The sequence below is a fragment of the Nelumbo lutea genome, chromosome 3 (assembly GCF_056320005.1).
Source record: "Nelumbo lutea isolate HS-2025 chromosome 3, American lotus-T2T, whole genome shotgun sequence".
Taxonomy (NCBI): domain Eukaryota; kingdom Viridiplantae; phylum Streptophyta; class Magnoliopsida; order Proteales; family Nelumbonaceae; genus Nelumbo; species Nelumbo lutea.
In genome coordinates, this window is record NC_142686.1 from 109,395,972 (window position 1) to 109,417,014 (window position 21,043).

At 41.4% G+C, this 21,043-nt stretch overlaps 1 protein-coding gene across 1 annotated transcript in view; it reads right to left on the reverse strand.

The window, feature by feature from the left end:
• The window catches only part of GCP4 (GAMMA-TUBULIN COMPLEX PROTEIN 4), a 62,108-nt gene that overhangs the window by 17,489 nt on the left and 23,576 nt on the right, over positions 1-21,043 (reverse strand). The window contains exons 10-12 of the mRNA XM_088977809.1: positions 2,129-2,184; positions 1,791-1,991; positions 1,458-1,683 (exon numbers count right to left, since the gene is read on the reverse strand). Coding sequence (XP_088833935.1) covers positions 1,458-1,683; positions 1,791-1,991; positions 2,129-2,184 — 483 coding nt within the window. The remainder of the gene's footprint in view (positions 1-1,457; positions 1,684-1,790; positions 1,992-2,128; positions 2,185-21,043) is intronic.

Consider the following 21,043-nt stretch of genomic DNA (forward strand, 5'->3'; position numbering starts at 1 on the left):
AATCAGGATGCAATGGTAGCTGATTGCTGTAAATTGAGAGAAAATATCATTTCCTGGAGTCCTTTCAGAAGAGCTTTTCAAGATTGGGAAGTGGATCAAGTGGTGGAACTGTTTGAAATGCTTTCCATTCAGGCTTTAAACTTGTTGGAAGAAGACAGTTGGACCTGGAAGTGGACTGCAGATGGAATTTTTTCAGTGAACTCCTTTGCCGGAATGTTATCAGGTGGGGATAGAGTGAATTTTCCTGCTGATAAAATATGGAGCCAAATTCCCCCATCTAAAGTAAACTCATTGCTTTAAGCTGTAGCTTTGGATAGAAACCTAACTAAACAGAATCTGGTCAGAAGAGAAACTCAGATTCAAAACCTGTTGTGTGAGCTATCTGGTCAAGCTGAGGAGGACAACAACCATTTATTTATTCAATGTCCTGTTTCAGCAGCATTATGGGGGCATTTCCTCTTTTCTGTGGGCCTCTCCTGAGTCATGCCAAGTAATGTGTTGGACCTGTTATGGAGCTGGGAACTCAAAGGCCTCTCCAAACTGGCAAAAAAATATGTGGTTGGCTATTCCTGCAGCAGTGATCAGTACTATCTGGGTTGAAAGAAATAGGAAGAATTTTTCAAAACAAATCAAAGGATGTAGACTGTATTGTATCTTGTACTGTGGGAAAATTAGTTTCTTGGACGGCAGCTATGAAAGGTCTCCGGTCTAGGGTGCTTGGAGCACAGCTAAGGTCTAGAATTTTGTTTGAGTTGTACTCTGTCAAATTGCTCCTTTTCTGGGGCCCCTCTGTATTCTCTACTACTATTTAATAAAATCACCTTACCTTTTTTCAAAAAAAAGATAATTATGGTAAAACTATTTGATGTGTATTTCTTTTATAAAATGCTTATAGCTCATGAGCACAGGCTGATCAACACTGCATTAAATATGTCTTGTTTGGAAATAGTTGCACAGTGTGTTACTTATACTAGAAAAAAATAGCAAAAGAACATGGCAAAATCTACATGACCAGATTGCATTATTTAAGAACTTATTATTTGTGTCCTGACAAATATATACTTGTTAGAAAATGTTGTGTTTAAACCAATTTCTAGGCCAGGCCATAACTGACATGATAAAATAGTTGGCCTTCAAAGTAAATATCTTCAAAAGTTAATTGAGCTTACAAACATATTGTTATTTTATTTTGTTTTATTAATTTATTACAGAGATTTCATTGAAATGCTACCTACATTTTGACCATGATTCTGCATTATCTTATCCTATGGAGATAACCTTCTAAAAACTTTAATGAAGTTTCACCAAAACTTAGTAGGTTTTGCATTCAAGACTTAGTGCTACAAACAAAATTGAAACAATATCCATATCAATTCAGTTTTGACAGTAAACTGGAACAATTGTCACACATAATAGTTAATTAATAAATTTCAAAGTGTCATATTAAAACTCATGACCTGGATATAAAACTGGAGGTTTCTAATCAAGAAGGCCATATGCTCTCTAACATGCCACATTGGTCTAAACCGTTGCCGACGCTGCTGAGTTATGGAGCAATTCATTCGATCATTTCGACGTTTTACAAAATCTGTGTGATCTTGATGCATCACAGAAGCCCACGACTTTTCCAGTTCCATTTGTGTACGTTTCAATCTAAGCAAATATTGGAAAACCCTTTGATACCTGAAGACTCATGTTAGACACATTAAGATGAGGCTAAGAAAATCTACAGTAACTCTAACAAGGCATAGACAAGACATTTGAAAACAGCAATAAACATGAGGCCTTACTTAGAAAGCACCTCTTGTGTGAAGAACAATTGTAACGGCCAATCAACAGAATATTCAAGGGCAATACCATCCCAACCATCAAGAGTCAACTCAGAGGAAGAATTTCCTTTTGAAATAACACCAGAGCTTCCATCAGGATTAGATTTCATCTTTGATAAATCCACTTGGGAGGGTGTAACTGTAATTCCAAATGATGGTATCCTGGTAGTGGTGGAAATGCATAATTTAAATTCTGCATTTTTTTCTCAAAAAACCAGATAACATAACAGAGAATGATGGCAAAAGATGGAATTAGACTTCTAATTCAAACCAGAGACTGCAGTCAAGAAGGATCAAACCTTAAGGACACTCTTGAAAAATATTTGTCCTCATCGCCTATGGTCTTTATGGCTGCCTGCATTGAACACGGTGTCAATGATTTTATTTTATATGAATAGCACCTTTAAAGTCCATCCAAGATCAGGTCTAAACTAGCAATGCATTGTGTCTAACAACTTTATGATGGAGACAAGACAAAACATACGGCAAAAAAATGCAGGTGCAAACTGATGGGGATGAAGAGATGGTTGAGATGATAAGCATAGTTAATTAAGTAGGTTAACTATTAGTCAATTACTAGGAATATTTATGTAAGAACAACTTCATACAGGAGCCAGCCCTCTCTCTCTCTCTCTCTCTCTCTCTCTCTCTCTCTCTCTCTCTCTCTCTACACACACATCTAAGCCTCATCCCAACTATATGGGATTGGCTTCATGAATCCTGTTTCACCATTCCATTCTGTTTAATGTCATGTCGCAAGTGCCCTGTAGCGCCCAAGGTATAAGGCTTGACATGTTTCTTTTTCAAGGCATGATTTTTTAAAATAAATAATAAAAACAGTAATGCATAAAAATGCAAACCCAAATTTTAAAAGAAATTAAATATTTTAAAAGTCCCGTTGGCTCAAATTGAAATACATAATCATAACAAATAAAATATATTCAAATTGACAAAGTGGGAGTGAAATGAAGAATATGTTAATCATACCAAAGTTCTTCAGGCACTCAACAATTCAAGCATGTGAAACTTTCAAGGTGTCCTAGTCGCATTACATGATTACTTCATAATCCTACGAGGTTGACCCTCTGCCTCTGAAAAGGCCCCTTGAGGCAAGCCTAAACAAGTCCTTGTGTGGGTTAAAGGCAGTGCCCCTGACCGTTGGTGATTTCAATCACAGTTCTTTACACAGAACTAAGCATTCCCACAAAAAAAAAAAAAAAAAACCACAAACCAAAAGCACGTCTTCCAAAGGGGTGGTGTTAGATCCTTCCAATTCTTTTTTCAGATTTGAGTGGGATCTGGGTTTTTAGAGGGGGTCTAAGAGATTCTAAATTAAACTCTGTCTCAATCCTACTTAAAGTCCTGGATGGAGTGGTGTTAGATCCATTATAAGGGGATAAAAGGATTTGGACCTTGTCTCCCTCAGGTTCTTTCTCTTCTGCCTATTTCTTTAGAGCTCTTTCACAGTCTTCTGATGGCCTGGAGTAACCTTTTCCAGTAAAGGAAGTTTGGGGTAACCCAATTCCTCCTAGAATAGGAGCTTTCTGTTGGGAAGCTAATTGTTGGGGGAGATTCTAAACTAGTTGTAGGCTGACTGCTAAAGGAGGAGAATGAGATATAGAAATTTGCTAATGAAAAAAGGATGTACAAGTGGCTGAGAAGGGACATGGAAATAAGTCTACCATGGGTAAAGAGGACTGCTAATTCCTTTGCAGATACACTTGCAAAACAAGGGGTGGGAAGGGAAAGCCTATTTTGTGTTTTGTGCTTTGTTGTAATCGATATCTGTCTTGGAGAGAATTAAGATTGGTTACCTCTCCCCATGTACTTTATTGTATCTGATTTATAATTTTTAATAAATTTATTGTTATTAATCAAAAAAGGCATGTCTTCTAAAGGGACTTTCCCAGGGTTCAGTCAAGGTGTATGCCTTTGCACCTCACATCTGCGCAAGTATTCTGCTATTCTTTCTTCGATTCTTTATTATGTACAACTCAAAAATTAAAAAGAATATTGAGAAGTGTGTTAGGAAATCTAGAGCAATATATTCCTTGTTCAATGGACTCAGAAGTTTGGGGTTTTTTGTTATTCATGGAATAAACCTATCTTTTGATGTTCTTGTAAGTAAATAAGATCCAAGGTTTGATTCCTTCCACTGTTTTTTTTTTTTTTGATAAATGATTGACATTTTATTCAATAAGTTCAAAAAGATATTACAATACAGCCTACCCAAAGGAGAGGCACGAGCTAGCACCTTTCCACAACAACAACAATGCACTACCTCAGACTAGTAACAAAAAATTTACAAAGCTGCCCAGAATAAATGTTCCCTTGATACCCCTTGTTTAGCTAACCCATCCGCTATGGTGTTAGCTGTTCTACCCACCCACTGATAATTAACATTCATGTTCCTTGAGAACCAATTAGCTTTCCTCATAATATCCCTGTAGCACCAAATCACTGAAGCTGAATTTTTTAACTAACCCACAACAACTTTGGAGTCTCCTTCAATAATCAAATTTTGAACTCCTAACTGGTCTGCAATCTGAATACCTTGTACTGCCGCTAGAAGCTCAGCTCTAATAGAGTCCCTATACCCACAGAGCCTGAGAATAAAGCTAATATATAACTATCTTTACCTCTCAGCACCCCACCTATCCCTGATGGACCCGGATTTCCTTGGCTGCTACCATCAAAATTCAGCTTTGTCCGGTCCTCCACATGTCATCAGAAGAATATAATTTAAAGGAATCTAAAGATCTCAGCCAATGGACTGCCCTGGTCAAAATGCAATCCTTTACATTCTGAATATTTCTCTCCTCCTCTTGGAAGATCCTCACATTTCTTTCTACCCAAATTGTCCACAAAGCAGCAGCTCTAATGCACCTCCACATTGTTTTACCAATTTTTGTGGGCCACACAAAGAAGGAAGGATCAAAGATCTGATCTATGGCTGTGGTCAAATTCCATCTACAACCAAACAAAGCAAGATCCAACCCCAAATAGCAACAGAAAAAGAACAGGTTAAAAGAAAGTGAGAGCAATCCTCACCATTACCCTGCAAAGTACACACCAATTAGGAGATAAACACATAGAAGGCCTTCTCTTCTGCAGTAAGTCTCAAGTGTTGATTTTCCTATAGAACACCTCCCAGCAGAACATAATAATTTTAGGAGGTACAGGTTTAGACCAAATCTCCTTAGCTGGGAAACCCACTTGTCCCGAGGGATAGCAAAGGCACTTAAAGAAGGAAGCACATGTGAAGTAACCTTTTGGGTTTGGAGACCAAAGTCTCACATCAGATCTTGAAGGGTCCAGAAAAACACTTTCAAGTAGTGACAAAAGGTCTGAGACACGGGAGAGTTCATGATCCATCAAGCCCCTATGAAACCCAAAGTCCCAATTCAGAGAAGATGGAGAAGCAGATGTTGGAAGAAAGTGAGATTGTTTTACTCTTGTAGCAAGAAATGGAATAGAGAGAAGGGAAACTGTCCTTAAGGGCAGAATTGCCCACCCAGATGTCTCCCCAGAACAAAACAGAAGTACCAGAATTGACATCATACCTGATACAGTTGAGGAAAAAAGGATGAATACTCTGAATTACTTTCCAAGGAGTTGCCAAAGTGGCTCAACGCGATACACCAGCATCCCATCCATTTCCCGAACTGCCATGTATACTATATATCACCTCATGCCAAAGTCTCTCCTGTTCTAAGGGCCATCTCCACAACCATTTTCCTAGGAGTGCTTTGTTCTTCAAAACTAGGTTCCCCAGTCCCAACCCACCTTCCTCTTTCCTCCTACACACTATTCCCCAATTTATTAAATGATCCTTTTTTCCTCCCCTGGCTCCCAAAGAAAAATTTTCATTAATTTCTCTAATTTCTTAGCTTCCCTAACAGGAATCCTAAACACAAAGAATTAATAAATCGGCAGATTTGCTAAAGCTCTCAATAAAGTAATTCTACCCCCTAAAGAAATATAGTTCTTTTTCCACGAGGCTAATCTTTTCTCAAACTTTTCTAGAACCGGGGCCCAAAAGGTGCTCTCCTTAGGGTTGGTTCCTACAGGAAGACCTAAATACTGTAAGGGCCAATAGGAAATGCCGAATGGGACAACCTAGATACTCAGCCACCAACTCAAGAGTCCTTTCATCCAGATTCACTCCCACCACATAACTCTTTTCCAAGTTTATTTTAAGATTGGATACTCTCTCAAAGCGCTTTATCAAAGATTTGAGATTACTTACTATTCTCCTGTCACCCCCTTCACAAAAGATTATTAAGTCATCAACAAACTGTAAATGGGTCACCCTAATCCAGTTCCTTCCTATCCTTCAACCTCTCACTAAACCTTCCCTGTCTGCCTTAGAGATCAAACTACTGAAAACATCTGCAATTATGGTAAAAAGAAAAGGGGAAAGGGAATCACCTTGCCTTAACCCTCTAAAAGCTGGGAAGAAATCCTTGACTAACCCATTAACCAAGACCGGAAAGTGGCAAGAACTTATGCAGCCCTTTATCCAATTACACCATCTAACTTCAAACCCACAACACCCTAGGACCTCTAATAAGAAACTCCAATCTATAGATCATAGGCCTTTTCTAAATCCAGCTTACAAACAAAACCTTGCTTTCCGGACTTTCTCATATCCTCCACACATTCATTAGCTATTAGAATCTAATCTGTTATTTGTCTCCCTTGCATGAAAGCTCCCTGGGCTTGACTAATGATGGAGGGTAGCACCGCTTTAATCCTCAAGCATAGCACTTTAGCCAAGATTTTGTAAATGCTAGTCACCAAACTGATCGGCCTAAAATCTTTAGGATTTTTGGCTTCTTTCTTCTTAGGGATTAGAGCTATGAAAGTAGCATTAACTCCAGGGCTTACTTTGTTGTTAACTTCAAATTCCTTGAACAGCACAAAGGTCTTCTCTTACCACATTCCAACAGTCTTGATAAAAAGCCATGGTGAAGCCATCTGGCCTAGGGGCTTTAGATCTATCAATTGAAAACACTACATGCCTAATTTCCTCTTCTTCAAAACTCCTCTCTAACCAGCTTGCTTGCTCTTCAGACAGCCTGGGCCAATCTAGACCTTCCAGCCTTAGTCTATTATTCAAGGCTTCCCTGCAATTGATTTAAAGTGATCCACCAACAGTTTTGCTATCACATCTTGATTTGTGACTTCCTCCCCATCCACTTCTAATTTAGCCACACAGTTTTTTCTTCTCCTCCCATTAGCCAACGCATGGAAAAATTTTGTATTGCCATCCCCTTCTTTGATCCATTTGTGTCTTGACTTTTGCCTCCATGAAATCTCTTCTCTAAGAAGGACTTCTTCCAATTCCTTTTTTAAGCTACTTCTCAAAAACCCTTCTTGCTCATTCATAATTCTCTAGGATTCTTTGGAGTCTAGTTCATCAATCCTGGACATCAAAATATTCTTTTGATCCTCTACCCTTCCAAAATGCTCCCGATTCCACTCTTTGATCCTAGCTCTCAATCTCTTCAACTTTTTGTGGAACCTTACACCTTTCCACTTTACCCCTCTCAAATCTTCATTCCACCACTCACCAACCTTTCATTCAAAATCTGGATGAGTCAACCACATATTCTCAAATCTAAAGGGTTGTGGACCAAAGCCTAGAAAATCTTGACCTAATAGTATAGGGCAGTGATCAGATGTAACTCTAGGAAGGGTTTTAGCCACCAAATTCCTCCAATGATCCTCCCACTCTACATTAAAAAGGAATCTATCAAGTTTGGAGCAAATGGGGTTTTCTTGGAAATTGGACTGTAGAGAAACTGATGTGGGCCCCACAGCTGTGGGGCCACTCTGTCCGTAGGGTAGAATGTACCTAGTCTATGTTATGTTTTTCTGTTATTCTAGTTCTGCTATTCTAGTTGTTATTTACTTTTCAGTTTTATATTGTTAAGTGTTATGATGTAAACAACAAGGGCAGATGTGTCCTTTCCTGTAACTAGCATAACATATAAATATTAAGTTGAAGTGGTGGCGGCAGATTAGTTAGAATCTATCCCTCCTTTCAGGAACTTGTGTTCTCTTGCTTCTCTTCTATTCTCTCCTTTTCTCTCATCTTCTCTTCTGTTTTACAAACCTAAAACCTTTTAGGATTCAAGACTGATTACAGTCTTGATCTTCTACATGGTATCAGAGCCTATCTAGGGCTTCTCATGTGTATCTAGTCCAGCCGACCACATGAGAACTAGCTAGGGATGGAAGTCTTGAAGAAGTTTTTTGGCGGCTGAATCTTGGAGATTACTAGGAGAGGTTCGCAGCAATTGAAGACTTGCCACAGCCTGCAGAGAGTTGGTAATCAGGAAGAGGCAGCGAAGGTTAGGGTTCAGGTAACCCTAGAAGACAATACACCGAAGGCAGGTAATCGATAAGTAAGTTTATTTCTTTACTGATTTTTAGAGATTGCAATCAGCCGAGATAGGTTGGACCTATCTAGAAAGAGGGGTCGAACTGTGTTCAAGTTTGCTCTAGGGTTTGGCTTGCCGAACTGTGATTAAGTTTGTGTCTAGGGTGTGATTGTTGGGCCGAACCCTCCTCTTCAAAGGGGATTAGTTTTTAGGGTTTCACAGTGCCCTACGACAAGTCCCACTGGTGCGGACTGCTTGGAGAGTGCAGCTGAGCACTTTAGTGATTTCAGATCCTCAAACCTACAGTTGAAACCCAATTTTTGCTCTCACCGTAGTGGGCCCAACAGTAGTGATTTCAGAGAGCAGCATCTCAGATTGATAGGCGATTGATTTCAGATCAGTTTTGTGTTGGTATTCCTGATCGGATCAGACCAGTTTCAGATCACATCGGTATCATATCAATTTCGGATAAGCTTTCAGACTTACTTCCTTGACTCTGTTTGAAAAGTAACTGTCTTTTCAGATCAGATCAGTTTCGGATCAGCTTTCAGCTTTCAAATCAAATCTTTTCTTGTAAGTCATTTATTTTTCTAAGAAAAGATAGGTTGAAGTGATCTTGCGGCAAGCCCTAGTGCTGGACTGAACCTTGTGATCTACCTAGAGCTGTCCTCAGGTCTATTGTTGGCATTGATCAGATTCTAGGGTTTCACATTAACCCTACTGCAAGTCTAGCTATACAGTACTGATTAGATTATGCAACTGAATTGATCACTTTAAGGACTGATTAAAACCCTAATTCTGCAAAGGCAAATCAGACCTCCTTCTAAGCTGTTTTTCAGAGTTTTTTGGGGTTTTCGAACTCTCTTAAAGGGGTTAGAGCTCTACGGACAGCCACTGTTGTGTTTGTTTGTTGGTTTCATATCAGAGTTATCCCAGTTGTGCACATACACTGTGAATACAAATCAGGCCTATACTGTTTTTTGGTTGTGATTGGTAGTCCAAGTGCTGTTTTAAGACTTGACCGAGATGGAGTTTAAAAATCAGGCAGAAGGCAGCTTTGGGGGCATCAGTTATGGTAGTGTTTCTGAGATGGGTTGTCAGCTTACAACCGTAAATTCAGGTACTCTAGCTTCAGCTTACCATGCCTCAGCTCCAGGTACTACTGAACCTTGTTGGGTAATAGATTCAGGTGCATCCGACCACATGACTAGCTTGCCTTCATTGTTTACCTCTTACCATTTGTCATCTGGTAGGGATAGAATATCTATTGATGATGGCTCCCTGGTTCCTATTTCTGGGAAGGGGGACATTAAGTTATCAGATACGATCTCCTTGTCTTCTGTCTTACATGTTCCTAAGCTTGATACTAACCTCCTTTCAGTCAGTAGTATTACCAAACACATGAACTGCTCAGTAACTTTCTTCCCTGACCGGTGTGTTTTTCAGGACATGGAGACGAAAAAGGCGATTGGGACTGGCCGTGAGACGAATGGGATCTATCTGCTCGGGGAGAGTTCTCGTCGGGAAGAGTCAGTTGGTAAGAGGTCACTTGTTTCCCAGAGTGTGAGGCCGGTTATGCTTTGGCATAACCGATTGGGTCATTTGTCTTTTCGATCCTTAAAGAGTTTGTTTCCTACTTTGTTTGAGTCTGTTGAGTTGTCCCAATTGCAATGTGAAAGCTGTGAGTTTGCTAAACATTGTAGAAACTCTTATTCATTGAGTAATAAAAGGAGTAATCGTCCTTTTGATCTCGTGCATACGGATGTTTGGGGGCCATATCACATTCCTTCTATGGGTGGGTACAGATATTTTTTGTTATTCGTTGATGACCATACCCGGTTTTCTTGGGTTTATCTTATGCGTTCACGAGATGAGGTTACCGCCCTGACCCAAAACTTTCACCAAATGATCCTAACCCAGTTTGATGCCAAGATTAAAGTTCTTAGATCTGATAATGCAAAGGAGTACTTTGCTAAGTCATTGGCATCTTACCTTCTTACTCATGGGGTTATCCATCAGAGCTCTTGCCCTCATACACCTCAACAGAATGGGGTTGCAGAAAGGAAGAATAGGCACATCTTGGAGGTGGCTAGAAGCCTTATGTTTACCTCCAATGTCCCTATTCGCTTCTGGGGTGATGCTATCCTCACAACGGTCTATCTTATTAATCGGATTCCTTCCCGGGTTCTTGATTTGCGATCTCCCTTTTCCCTTCTATACCCACATGAGGAGTTGTTTTCTATTCCCCTTAAGACTTTCGGTTGTACCTGCTTTGTTCAGCTTCTCGGACCCCATCACTCCAAGTTTGAACCCAAGGCCTCCAAATGCATTTTCCTTGGTTATGCACGAACTCAAAAGGGGTATTGCTGCTATGATCCTGTCTCAGGGAGGAGGTTCGTCTCTATGGATGTCACTTTCTTTGAGGAGATACCCTATTATCCTCGGGTTTCTCCTCAAGGGGAGAGCAGTGAGAGTAGGGGTTTAGGTCCATGTCTTCAGGGGGAGAGCAGTGAGAGTGGGGTAGTTCCTTTACCTATTCCATTGGGTGATAGGAGCTGCAATGGTGAGGGTGGCCAGAGGGATCAGGAGTTGAGGGGGAGCTGTAATGGTGAGGGTGGTCAGAAGGATCAGGAGTTGAGGGTCTATCACAGGCGGTGCAGGCAGGTTGATCCCGATCATCAGCAGTCCAGGCTAGCTCCAATCTCATCTGCGGCTCCAGGTCCAGGCATTACAGTCCCAAGACCCACAGATACTTCTTCTATTGTTGCCATTTCACCTCCTACAGATGACCTTGATCTTCCAATTGCAGTCCGTAAAGGGAAACGACATTGTACCACATCTACAACCCACTGTATTTCCCATTTTTTATCCTATGAGCGCCTATCACCTACCTACAGGTCCTACCTTAGTTCCATTTCCAATGTCCCTATTCCAAGAACAGTGCAAGAGGCTCTATCAGTCCCGAAGTGGAGAGGTGCAATGCAGGTTGAAATGGATGCCTTGTTGAAAAATAATACCTGGGAGCTAGTTGATTTACCCAAAGGAAAGAAACCAGTTGGATGCAGATGGGTATTTACTGTAAAGCACAATGCAGATGGTTCCATTGAGAGGTACAAAGCTCGGCTAGTTGCAAAAGAGTTCACTCAGACTTATGGTATAGATTACTTGGAGACGTTTGCCCCGGTAGCCAAGATGACCACCATTCGGGTTTTATTATCTCTTGCAGCAAGCCACACTTGGCCCTTGTACCAAATGGATGTTAAAAATGCCTTCCTGAATGGGGACTTGCAGGAAGAGGTCTACATGCAGTTGCCTCCTGGATACTATGATACAGAGACAGGTAAGAAGGTCTGTCGGCTCAATAAGGCATTGTATGGTTTGAAGCAGTCACCTAGAGTTTGGTTCGACAGATTCAGACTAGCTCTTGGGAAGTTCGGTTATGTACAGGCCCAGTGAGATCATACACTGTTCATCAAGAGGGTGGAGTCTTCACTGACACTACTTGCAGTATATGTTGATGATATTGTGGTGACAAGAAATGACAACCATGAGATTGAGTCCCTCAAACAGCTCCTTCATCAAAAGTTTGAGGTGAAAGATCTGGGTTCACTACGGTATTTTTTAGGTATTGAGGTTGCTAGATCTAAACAGGGGATCTTTGTCTCATAGAGGAAATATATTTTAGATCTGTTGGCTGAAACTGGAAAGCTGGGTGTCAAACCTACAGATACACCCATTGAACAGAACCACAGGATTAGTGCAGAGAGTGGAGAGCTGCTTGAAGACAAAGTTATGTTCCAACGGTTAGTGGGAAAGCTCCTATATCTGTGCCTCACTCGGCCAGATATCGGTTATGCAGTTAGTGTTGTCAGTCAGTACATGCATTCTCCTAGAACCACGCACCTTCTAGCAGCAGAAAGAATACTAGCATACTTGAAGAGATGCCCGGGTAGAGGTATATTGTTCAAGAACAGTAACCACATGAAGGTGGAGGTCTATACGGATGCCGATTGGGCTGGGAGTTTTGATGACAGACGGTCTACCTCAGGATATTGTGCCCTTGTGGGAGGAAACCTTGTCTCCTTGAGAAGTAAGAAGCAGAGTGTTGTCTCCCGGTCGAGTGTTGAAGCAGAATACAGGTCCATGGCCAACGGAGTGGCTGAAATCCTATGGCTAAGATCTCTACTTGAGGAGTTGGGTATTGAGTATGAGAAGCCTCTGATGTTGTACTGTGATAATCAAGCAGCTATTAATATAGCACATAATCCAGTACAGCATGACAGAACCAAACACATTGAAGTTGATCGGCATTTTGTACGAGAGAGGGTCTCATCTCAAGAAGTATGCCTCCCTTACATCACTTCCAGTATGCAACTAGCAGATATCCTCACTAAAGCCATATCAAGAAAGAAGCTAGAAGCGGATCTATCCAAGTTGGGAATGATAAACATTTACTCCCAACTTGAGGGGGAGTGTAGAGAAACTGATGTGGGCCCCACAGCTGTAGGGCCACTCTGTCCGTACGGTAGAATGTACCTAGTCTATTTGTTATGTTTTTCTGTTATTCTAGTTGTTATTTACTTTTCAGTTTTATATTGTTAAGTGTTATGATGTAAACACCAAGGGCAGATGTGTCCTTTCCTGTAACTAGCATAACATATAAATATTAAGTTGAAGTGACGGCGGCAGATTAGTTAGAATCTGTCCCTCCTTTCAGCAACTTGTGTTCTCTTGCTTCTCTTCTATTCTCTCCTTTTCTCTCATCTTCTCTTCTGTTTTACAAACCTAAAACCTTTTAGGATTCAAGACTGATTACAATCTTGATCTTCTACATGGACCATGTAAAATTAGCTTGTAGACGAGGTAATTCCTTTAGCCCACAGGTGTTAATTAATTCATTGAAATTTCTCATGCTTGTAGTAATCAATCTTTGGGGGTTATTTGATTCATTACAAAACCTGATTACATTGAAGTCCCCCCCAAGCACCATGGGCCATCCCACAAGCCTTGAATTCCATACAACTCCCACATTTCCTTCCTTTCCCTATAACTATTTGGTCCACAGACATTAGTTAACACCCAAATGAATCCGCCTTCCACATTTCTAAATTTTAAAGACACAGAGAATCTCCCTATAAGTTCTTCCACAGATTCTACAACATCCTCTCTCCACAAGGTCACTATCCCTCCTGAGGATCCCCATAACGGAGATGAAGTCCAGAACATTCTTGATTTCCACACACTTCTAACCCATCTTTTGTCCAAATCTGCCAACTTAGTTTCCTGTAACATGACTATATCAGGCTTCTCTCTCCTCAACAGGTCTTTGATTACCCTTCTCTTTCTTGCATTCCCTATCCCTCTCACATTCCAACTAATGATGTTGATAATAAGACTCCTTACAAATGCCCCCTACGAACCCGGTTCCATCTCACAAAGAACCCTTCCTTCTCTCTCCCCTTCCACTAAACTCGATATCACCCTCTATATCTGATAACACTTTAATTAGCCAAGCAGGCCCCAACATCTGCAACTAAGTTATTTTAACACTATTCTAACACTCCCCCTCAAGTTGGAGCATAGATGTCAATCATGCCCAACTTGTCACACAAATCTTTGTGCCGCACATGATGGAGACCTTTAGTGAAGATATCAGCAAGTTGTTCTTCCGAGCTGACATACAGTGTACACACTTCTCCACTTTCAAGTCTGATAAAATGCTTGTCCACTTCAATGTGTTTTGTCCTGTCATGCAGAACTGGATTAGTAGCAATATTGACGGCAGTTTTATTGTCACAGTAGAATGACATAGGATTGCTTACTGCGAAACCCAGTTCACCTAACAGATTTCTTATCCACATGATTTCCGCAACCCCATGAGCCATCGCTCTATACTCTGTTTCAGCACTGGATCTAGCCACCACACTTAGTTTTTTGCTTCTCCATGTGACAAGGTTTCATCCTACAAAGGCACAATACCCACTGGTAGACTTTCAGTCATTGACTGCTCCTGCCCAATCTACATCAGTATATACTTCCACTTTTAAGTGATTGTGTTTCTGGAACAACAAACCAGCTCCAGGAAACTTCTTGAGGTATCTCGAGATCCTCTCTACAACCTCAAAGTGAGTTGTCCTAGGGTTGTGCATGAATTGACTAAGGGCATCCACTGCATAGGTAATATCAGGCATGGTCATAGACAAATACAAAAGTCTCTCCACGAGTCTCTGGAAACATCTTTACATCTTTCAAAAACTCTCCCTGACTATTTCCCAGATGGTGATTAGGTTCAATAGGTGAATCAAATGGTTTTACCCCCAACTTGCCTGTATCTTCTAGTAGATCTAGTACATACTTCCATTGGGAAATAAAGATGCCCTTGTGAGAGCGGGCAACTTCAATTCCAAGAAAGTATCGTAAGGGGCCTAGATCCTTCACCTCAAATTTAGTGGCTAAGAATTTTTTTAGTCTCTGGATTTCAACCTCCCAATATCTTGTGATCACTATTCATCCACATACACAATAAGAGCTGCAATTTTACCTTCACCTTTTTTCACAAACAGGGTATGATCTGACTGGCATTGTTTGAATCCCATCTGTTGGACTGCTAAATGGAACTTACTAAACCAAGCCCTAGGTGATTGTTTCAACCCATATAGGGATTTTTTTAACCTGCACACCTTTTGTTCACTGCCTCTAGCACAAAACCCTGAGGGTTGGGTCATGTACACTTCCTCTTCCAAGTCACCATTCAAGAAGGCATTCTTGATGTCCAATTGGTGAAGATCCCAATTAAGATTTGCTGCCAAGGAAAGGAGAATCCGGATAGAGTTCATCTTGGCTACTGGAGCAAAAGTCTCTGCATAGTCCACTCCATATACCTGTGTGAAGCCTCTTGCTACCAATCTAGCCTTGTACCTTTCAACAGTTCCATCAGCTTTGTGTTTTACTGTGAACATCCACTTGCACCCCACTAGTTCCTTCCCTTCAGGAAGATCTACCAACTCCCAAATACCATTCTTGTATAAGGCATCAATTTCTTCCTACATTGCATTTGCCCATTCAGGTTTTGACAAAGCTTCTGCCACGGTCTTAGGAATGGGGACACTATCCACAAAAGAGAGATAGGCACGGTACGAAGGTGAAACATGCTCATAGGACACAAAATTAGAGATAGGATGATTAGTGGTACAAGATCTAACACCCTTTTTCTTAGCAATAGGAATATTAAGATCATTGGTGGCAAGTGAATCAACATTTAAAGGAGCAATGGGAGCAAGTGTACCTGGCTGATGAGACGGATCTGCCTCGGGTGAATCCGATGATGTTGGTTGCATAGTGTCCGGCTCCACAGCTCTTGAACTCTGGTGGCTCTTATGGCAACAATGAAAAACCCGGAACGGAGGAGGATCGGGTAAAGGAGGTAGTTGAATTTGAGTCGTCGCCTGTTTCTCCTCAACCCTACTCTCCCCCTAAGGAGAAACCGAGAAAAACGGTTGACTCTCAAAGAATGAGACATCAATGGAAACATAGTACTTGCGGGCAATGGGATCATAGCAACGATACCCCTTTTGAGATGAAGGGTAACCAAGAAAAACACAAGGAATAGCCCAAGGGTCAAGTTTACCACGAGTAGGTGACAGGTTGTGGACAAAACGACACCCAAAAACACGCATCGGAATGGTGGACAGAGGCTGTAGGGAACAAGAGCTGATGTGGGGCCTTATACTCTAGTAGCCGAGAGGGCATGCGATTGATGATATATGTCGCACACAATACTGCATCCATCCAGAACTGTTTTGGCACATTCATATGAATCAACAAGCCACGAGCAACTTCGAGAATGTGACGGTTTTTCCGTTCAGCCACACCACTTTGTTGGGTGTCCTGGCATAGTGTCTCTGCTCTGAATAGGTGAACTTCGCTTATTCCCGTATCTCACAAGCAGTTTCAGCCCACATAAAAGTCTTCCTTGTGGCAGCATTGAAACCAAGAGCCAAGACATCGCCATACAGTTCTCTTGGTTCCACCTATCATGCTCATCACTTCCATACTTCGGTTCCTTTACTCTCCCATTGATGTATCCTATTCTCCCCCTAGCAGTGATGTAGAGTTTTATTCCCCTAGACCACTCAAGGTAATTCAGACCATCAAAGGAAATAACAGCCATGGGAAAGCTCATATCCACTCCCCCACTCACTCCATTGTGACTCCCTGAGATCTCTGAAGTAGCAGAATTCTCAATCAACATGGTCAAGCAATTAATCAGTCCCAAACACCGAACTTAGGACCCCTCCTTACTCCACAAAACAATGCTCCACTCAGTTCACACCCACACACTTGAGTTTAACAACCAGGTTAAGCACAAACTGTACCAAATTCCGGACAAAACAGAGGTAACATTCGGCAGATTTCAGACCTGTATAGTTTTAACAGTCCCCACCTACCAGAATTCCAGAATGTCTAACAGCCACTAATCAGCAGGAGAGATCCTTCTTACTTATAGTCAACTCAAACCATTGAGAAGACAGGTCATCCTTGACCTACAGTTGTCTTAACACATGAACAGGATCACACGATCCAAGAAAATTGGGGTTACACAGGTTCGACAGCATTCAGCCGCCCCAAACTCATAGGGTTTTTACTCGGCACATGACCAAGGAGGGAATAAGAGAAAAACAGGGAGAACTGTACTAGTTGTAGCTATTTTGTAATCCAGAATCAGATTTCTGTTCCGCCCGGGTTCTGCTAGTCTGTTTGATCTGTTCTCTGGGTTGATCGATCTGTTCTCTGGGTTGATCGATCTGCTCTTGACTGTGGGGTTGGTCGATCTGCTCTCTTTAATCAGTATTCCCGCTCTGATACCATCTTGATAGTGTTGGCCGGCCAGAAATAAGAGGAAGAGAAGAGAAGAGAAGAGAAGAGAAGAAGAAGAGAGGAGAGAAGAAAGAAGGTTTTGCAATGTAACAGTACTGGCGGCACCAGTCTTTATTTTACTATATATAGGGCAACAGAAATAACAAGGGAAAAGACCCTTGTGCCCCTGAGTACAATAACCGACATAACATAAATAAGAAACGAAATAAAAAAACACTTTAATTAGCCAAACAGGCCCAAACATCTGCAACTAAGTTATTTTAACACTATTCTAACAGGAACCAAATGAACTTCTTTCAAGGGATCAGGACTGGCATCGGGAGGCAAGTCTAAATCTGTCTCATGTGGTCTGATCTGCTTAAGAGAATTTTCATAGGAAATCAACAACTTGTCAACTTCTGCATCTAACTTAGTCTTCCACTGCTATCTGGCTGTAGGCGATACATTACAGAGCAATCCAATAGAGTCTTTTCTTTCCAAACCCATAACCTATTCTTCCTGGGCTAAGGAGTTAATCTCCCTTGCCAGTGTAGACAGAATCTGAGTCCCAACCGTAGTTGTCTTCTGTCGTTCCATCGAACTCTTCAAGCCTCCCTCAAAACTCTGAGAATCAACTCCCTCCTCCAAAAACAATACTTTTGTTCCAAGGTTATCTTCTTCAGAAATGTCCTTTGATATGCTAAGATCGATGCTACCTAGACTTTCAGAATCATCCGATTCAGAATCGCTAAGATCTTCAATCTGAGAGAGCTCCCTCTTTCTTTCCTCTAAATCCCTTCATTTAACACACCTTGGGTTGCGCTTTTCTGGCGACGATTTCTCTAATCTTACCGCCATAACCCACTGTTTCGAATCTCCAAAATGTGCCGAGTTCAGGCTTCCTGTTGCACAGTTCGTTGCACTTGAAGAAGAAGAAGATAGATGGTAATAACTGTTGGTTCGGCTGTCTTAATATGTTTATTTATCTCTGTTGGGTCTTTAGTCTTTTGTTATTGGGCCTAATCTTATTTAGTGTTTTTTATTTGTCTAGGTGTCCCATCACTAATCAAGGGCATTCTAGTCTATTTGTGTAACATTACGTAATACACTTATTAATAATAGAGTAGGGCTGGCTGAGAGATTATTGCCACCATTCTCAACTCTCCTTCTTCTTCTTATTCTTCTCTTCTCCTTCGGCAGCTTCATTCCAGCAAACATGGTATCAGAGCTCTAATCTTTCACCTAATTACAACCGCCGCTTCATCTTCTACTCGTATCCAACTCTCTTTCTTCCTCTTTTCTATATTGGCTGCTGCAAAGAAACCCTAGGGTTGATCGTTGAACACAGCAGGACCTACATCTAGGGTTTCCCTTGGTTGTAGGGCCCAAGGGGAGTTAGTCCCAGAAGTTGATGCCCTAATAGACTCAGTACAGCAGATTGTAGCCATTCGGCTAAGAGAGATCTGTGTGGAACAGATCTAGGTGGAAGGACTGATCTCGGCAGTCCTAGAACTGGTTGTGGCAGAGATTACAGGCTGCGACAGCAGTGATTAGAGCACAGCAGAAGTCTGGACTGATTACAGTCTGCGACAGCAGTAATTAGAGCACAGTGCAGCAGTGTGGTGCTTGTGGTTTCAGCTCTGTTACGGGTTCTCTGGACAGAGTTTGCAGTGCAGCAAGTTCCGTAAGTCTGAAACAGTTATCTGTATATTGTGTTTACAATTTTGATCTTTGCAAGTAGGAGAAGATGTCTTCTATATCCGGGGAAGTGTCTTCTAAAGATGTTAGGACTAGTGGGAGGTCCCCTAATCTGGAGAATCCAAATCTGCACAACCTGCAGATTACTAATGTGTTGTTGGATGAGTATAACTTCAGAGAATGGTCTGCTTCAGCCATGCTCTTCATCACATCCCGGGAACTCACTGGTTATTTGGACGGTCAAAAGAAGGAACCTGAAGTGGGTAGTGTTGATTATGCAGTTTGGCATAAGGAGAATGCTACAGTTATGTCTGGCTACTTGCTTCAATGACTCCAAGGGTATCTAGGACTGTTCAACATTTCTCCACTGCTGCCAAGATATGGGAGAAAGTGTCTAAAACTTATGGGCAGAGAAAAAATAATGCCAGAATTTATAGATTGAATCAAGACATTGCTGCCTTGAGGCAAGGGGATATGACTGTTGCAACATATTTTGCTACCTTAGAAGGACTATGGGAAGAGTTAGATCATCACCTCATTCTTGATTGGGAGAATGCCAGAGACAAGGAAAGGCATGAAAAAAATTGAAGAGGGCAGAGCATTTAAATTTTTGGCTGGCCTAGATCCAATATATGAAAGCATAAGGTCCCAAATTCTGGGAATGGATGAAATGCCAGACTTACATCATGTCGACTACATCGTGAGGAATGAAGAGGTTAGGAGAAAAGAGATGCAAGTTGATACTCAAACAAAGCCAGCTGAACAGTCTGTGGAACATTCGACCCTAATTTCTACAAATCAAAAGGGGAATAAGTACTCAGACAAGAGACATCTGAAGTGCACCCACTGTGGAGGAGAAAGGCATGTGAAAGAGACTTGTTGGGTTCTCTATCCACATCTGAAACCAGCTGCTTTGAAGAAAGATAAGAAGCATCAGAAGGGTCAAGTTGCAAGTGGGAATCTGGTTGTCAGTCACAGTGGTGATGGCTCAAAACACTCATCCACAGTTACTTCCCCTTCCATGGGACAAATTGCTAATTCCCCCGGACACGGATCCTTGGGTTTCACTGCCGATGAGGTAGAGGTACTTAGCCGGGTACTAGCCCGTCTAAGGACCAATTCTCTTGCTTCCACCTCCATTGCCAGAGCAGGTACGGCCTCTGCTTTTAGTGCAACTAGTTCTATTGATCGTGGTTCTTGGATTATTGATTCCGGTGCAACTGACCACATGACACATATGTCTTCTCTATTTTCTTACTATCATTTACTGCCTAGCCAAGATAAGATGAGGGTTGCTAATGGTTCCCTCTTTACCATCTCTGGGAAAGGGGTGGTTGACCAAAGCAAGGTCCTCTCACTCAAATTTGTCCTGCATGTTCCCAATCTTTCTTCAAATCTCTTATCTGTTTCAAAGCTTACCAAAACTTTTTTTCCTACTCATTATGTCTTTCAGGACAGATTGACGAAGAGAACGATTGGGAGCAGTCATGAGTGTGGAGGCCTCTACTACCTTGATGCAGACATCAGTTCGGCCTTACAAACATCTGCTACTAGTAGTCAGTCCAATGTGGAGTCAATAGCTAGGTTACATTTGTGGCATGCCAGGCTAGGTCATTTACCTTTTTCATCATTAGAAGTGTTGTTTCCGGAATTATTCAAAGGTGTTTCAAATCAAAACTTAGTTTGTGAAGTCTGTCAGTTATCAAAACAATGTAGAACTGTTTATCCAATTTCTAGTAATGAAATTCAAGCTTCTTTTGATGTTTGGGGCCCTTCACCCATTATTTCTATTGATGGCTTTCAGTACTTTATCAATTTTATTGATCACTACTTTCGATGCACATGAATCTACTTGTTAAAAGGGCGCGATGAAGTGCCACGGGTAACCATGGCGTTTTACAAAATGATTGAAACACAATTTGGCAAGAAAATTAAACAATTCAGGTCTGATAATAAAGTTGAATACTTTGAAAGGTCCTTGAATCTGTTCATGGAGGATGCTGGAATGATCCATCAGTCATCTTGTGCTAGTACCCCCAACAGAAAGGGGTTGTTGAGCGCAAGAATAGGCACCTATCGGAGACTGCTCGAGCCTTACTATTTCAGCACAAGGCTCCCCAAAACTATTGGTCTCAAGCAGTCCTTACTACATCATATCTGATAAATCGAATGTCATCCAAGGTATTGGGGATGAAAACTCCTTTCTCTGTCCTTTGCCCTCATCTTCCAGACTTTTCTCTTCCACCGAAAGTCTTCGGTTGTGTATGCTTT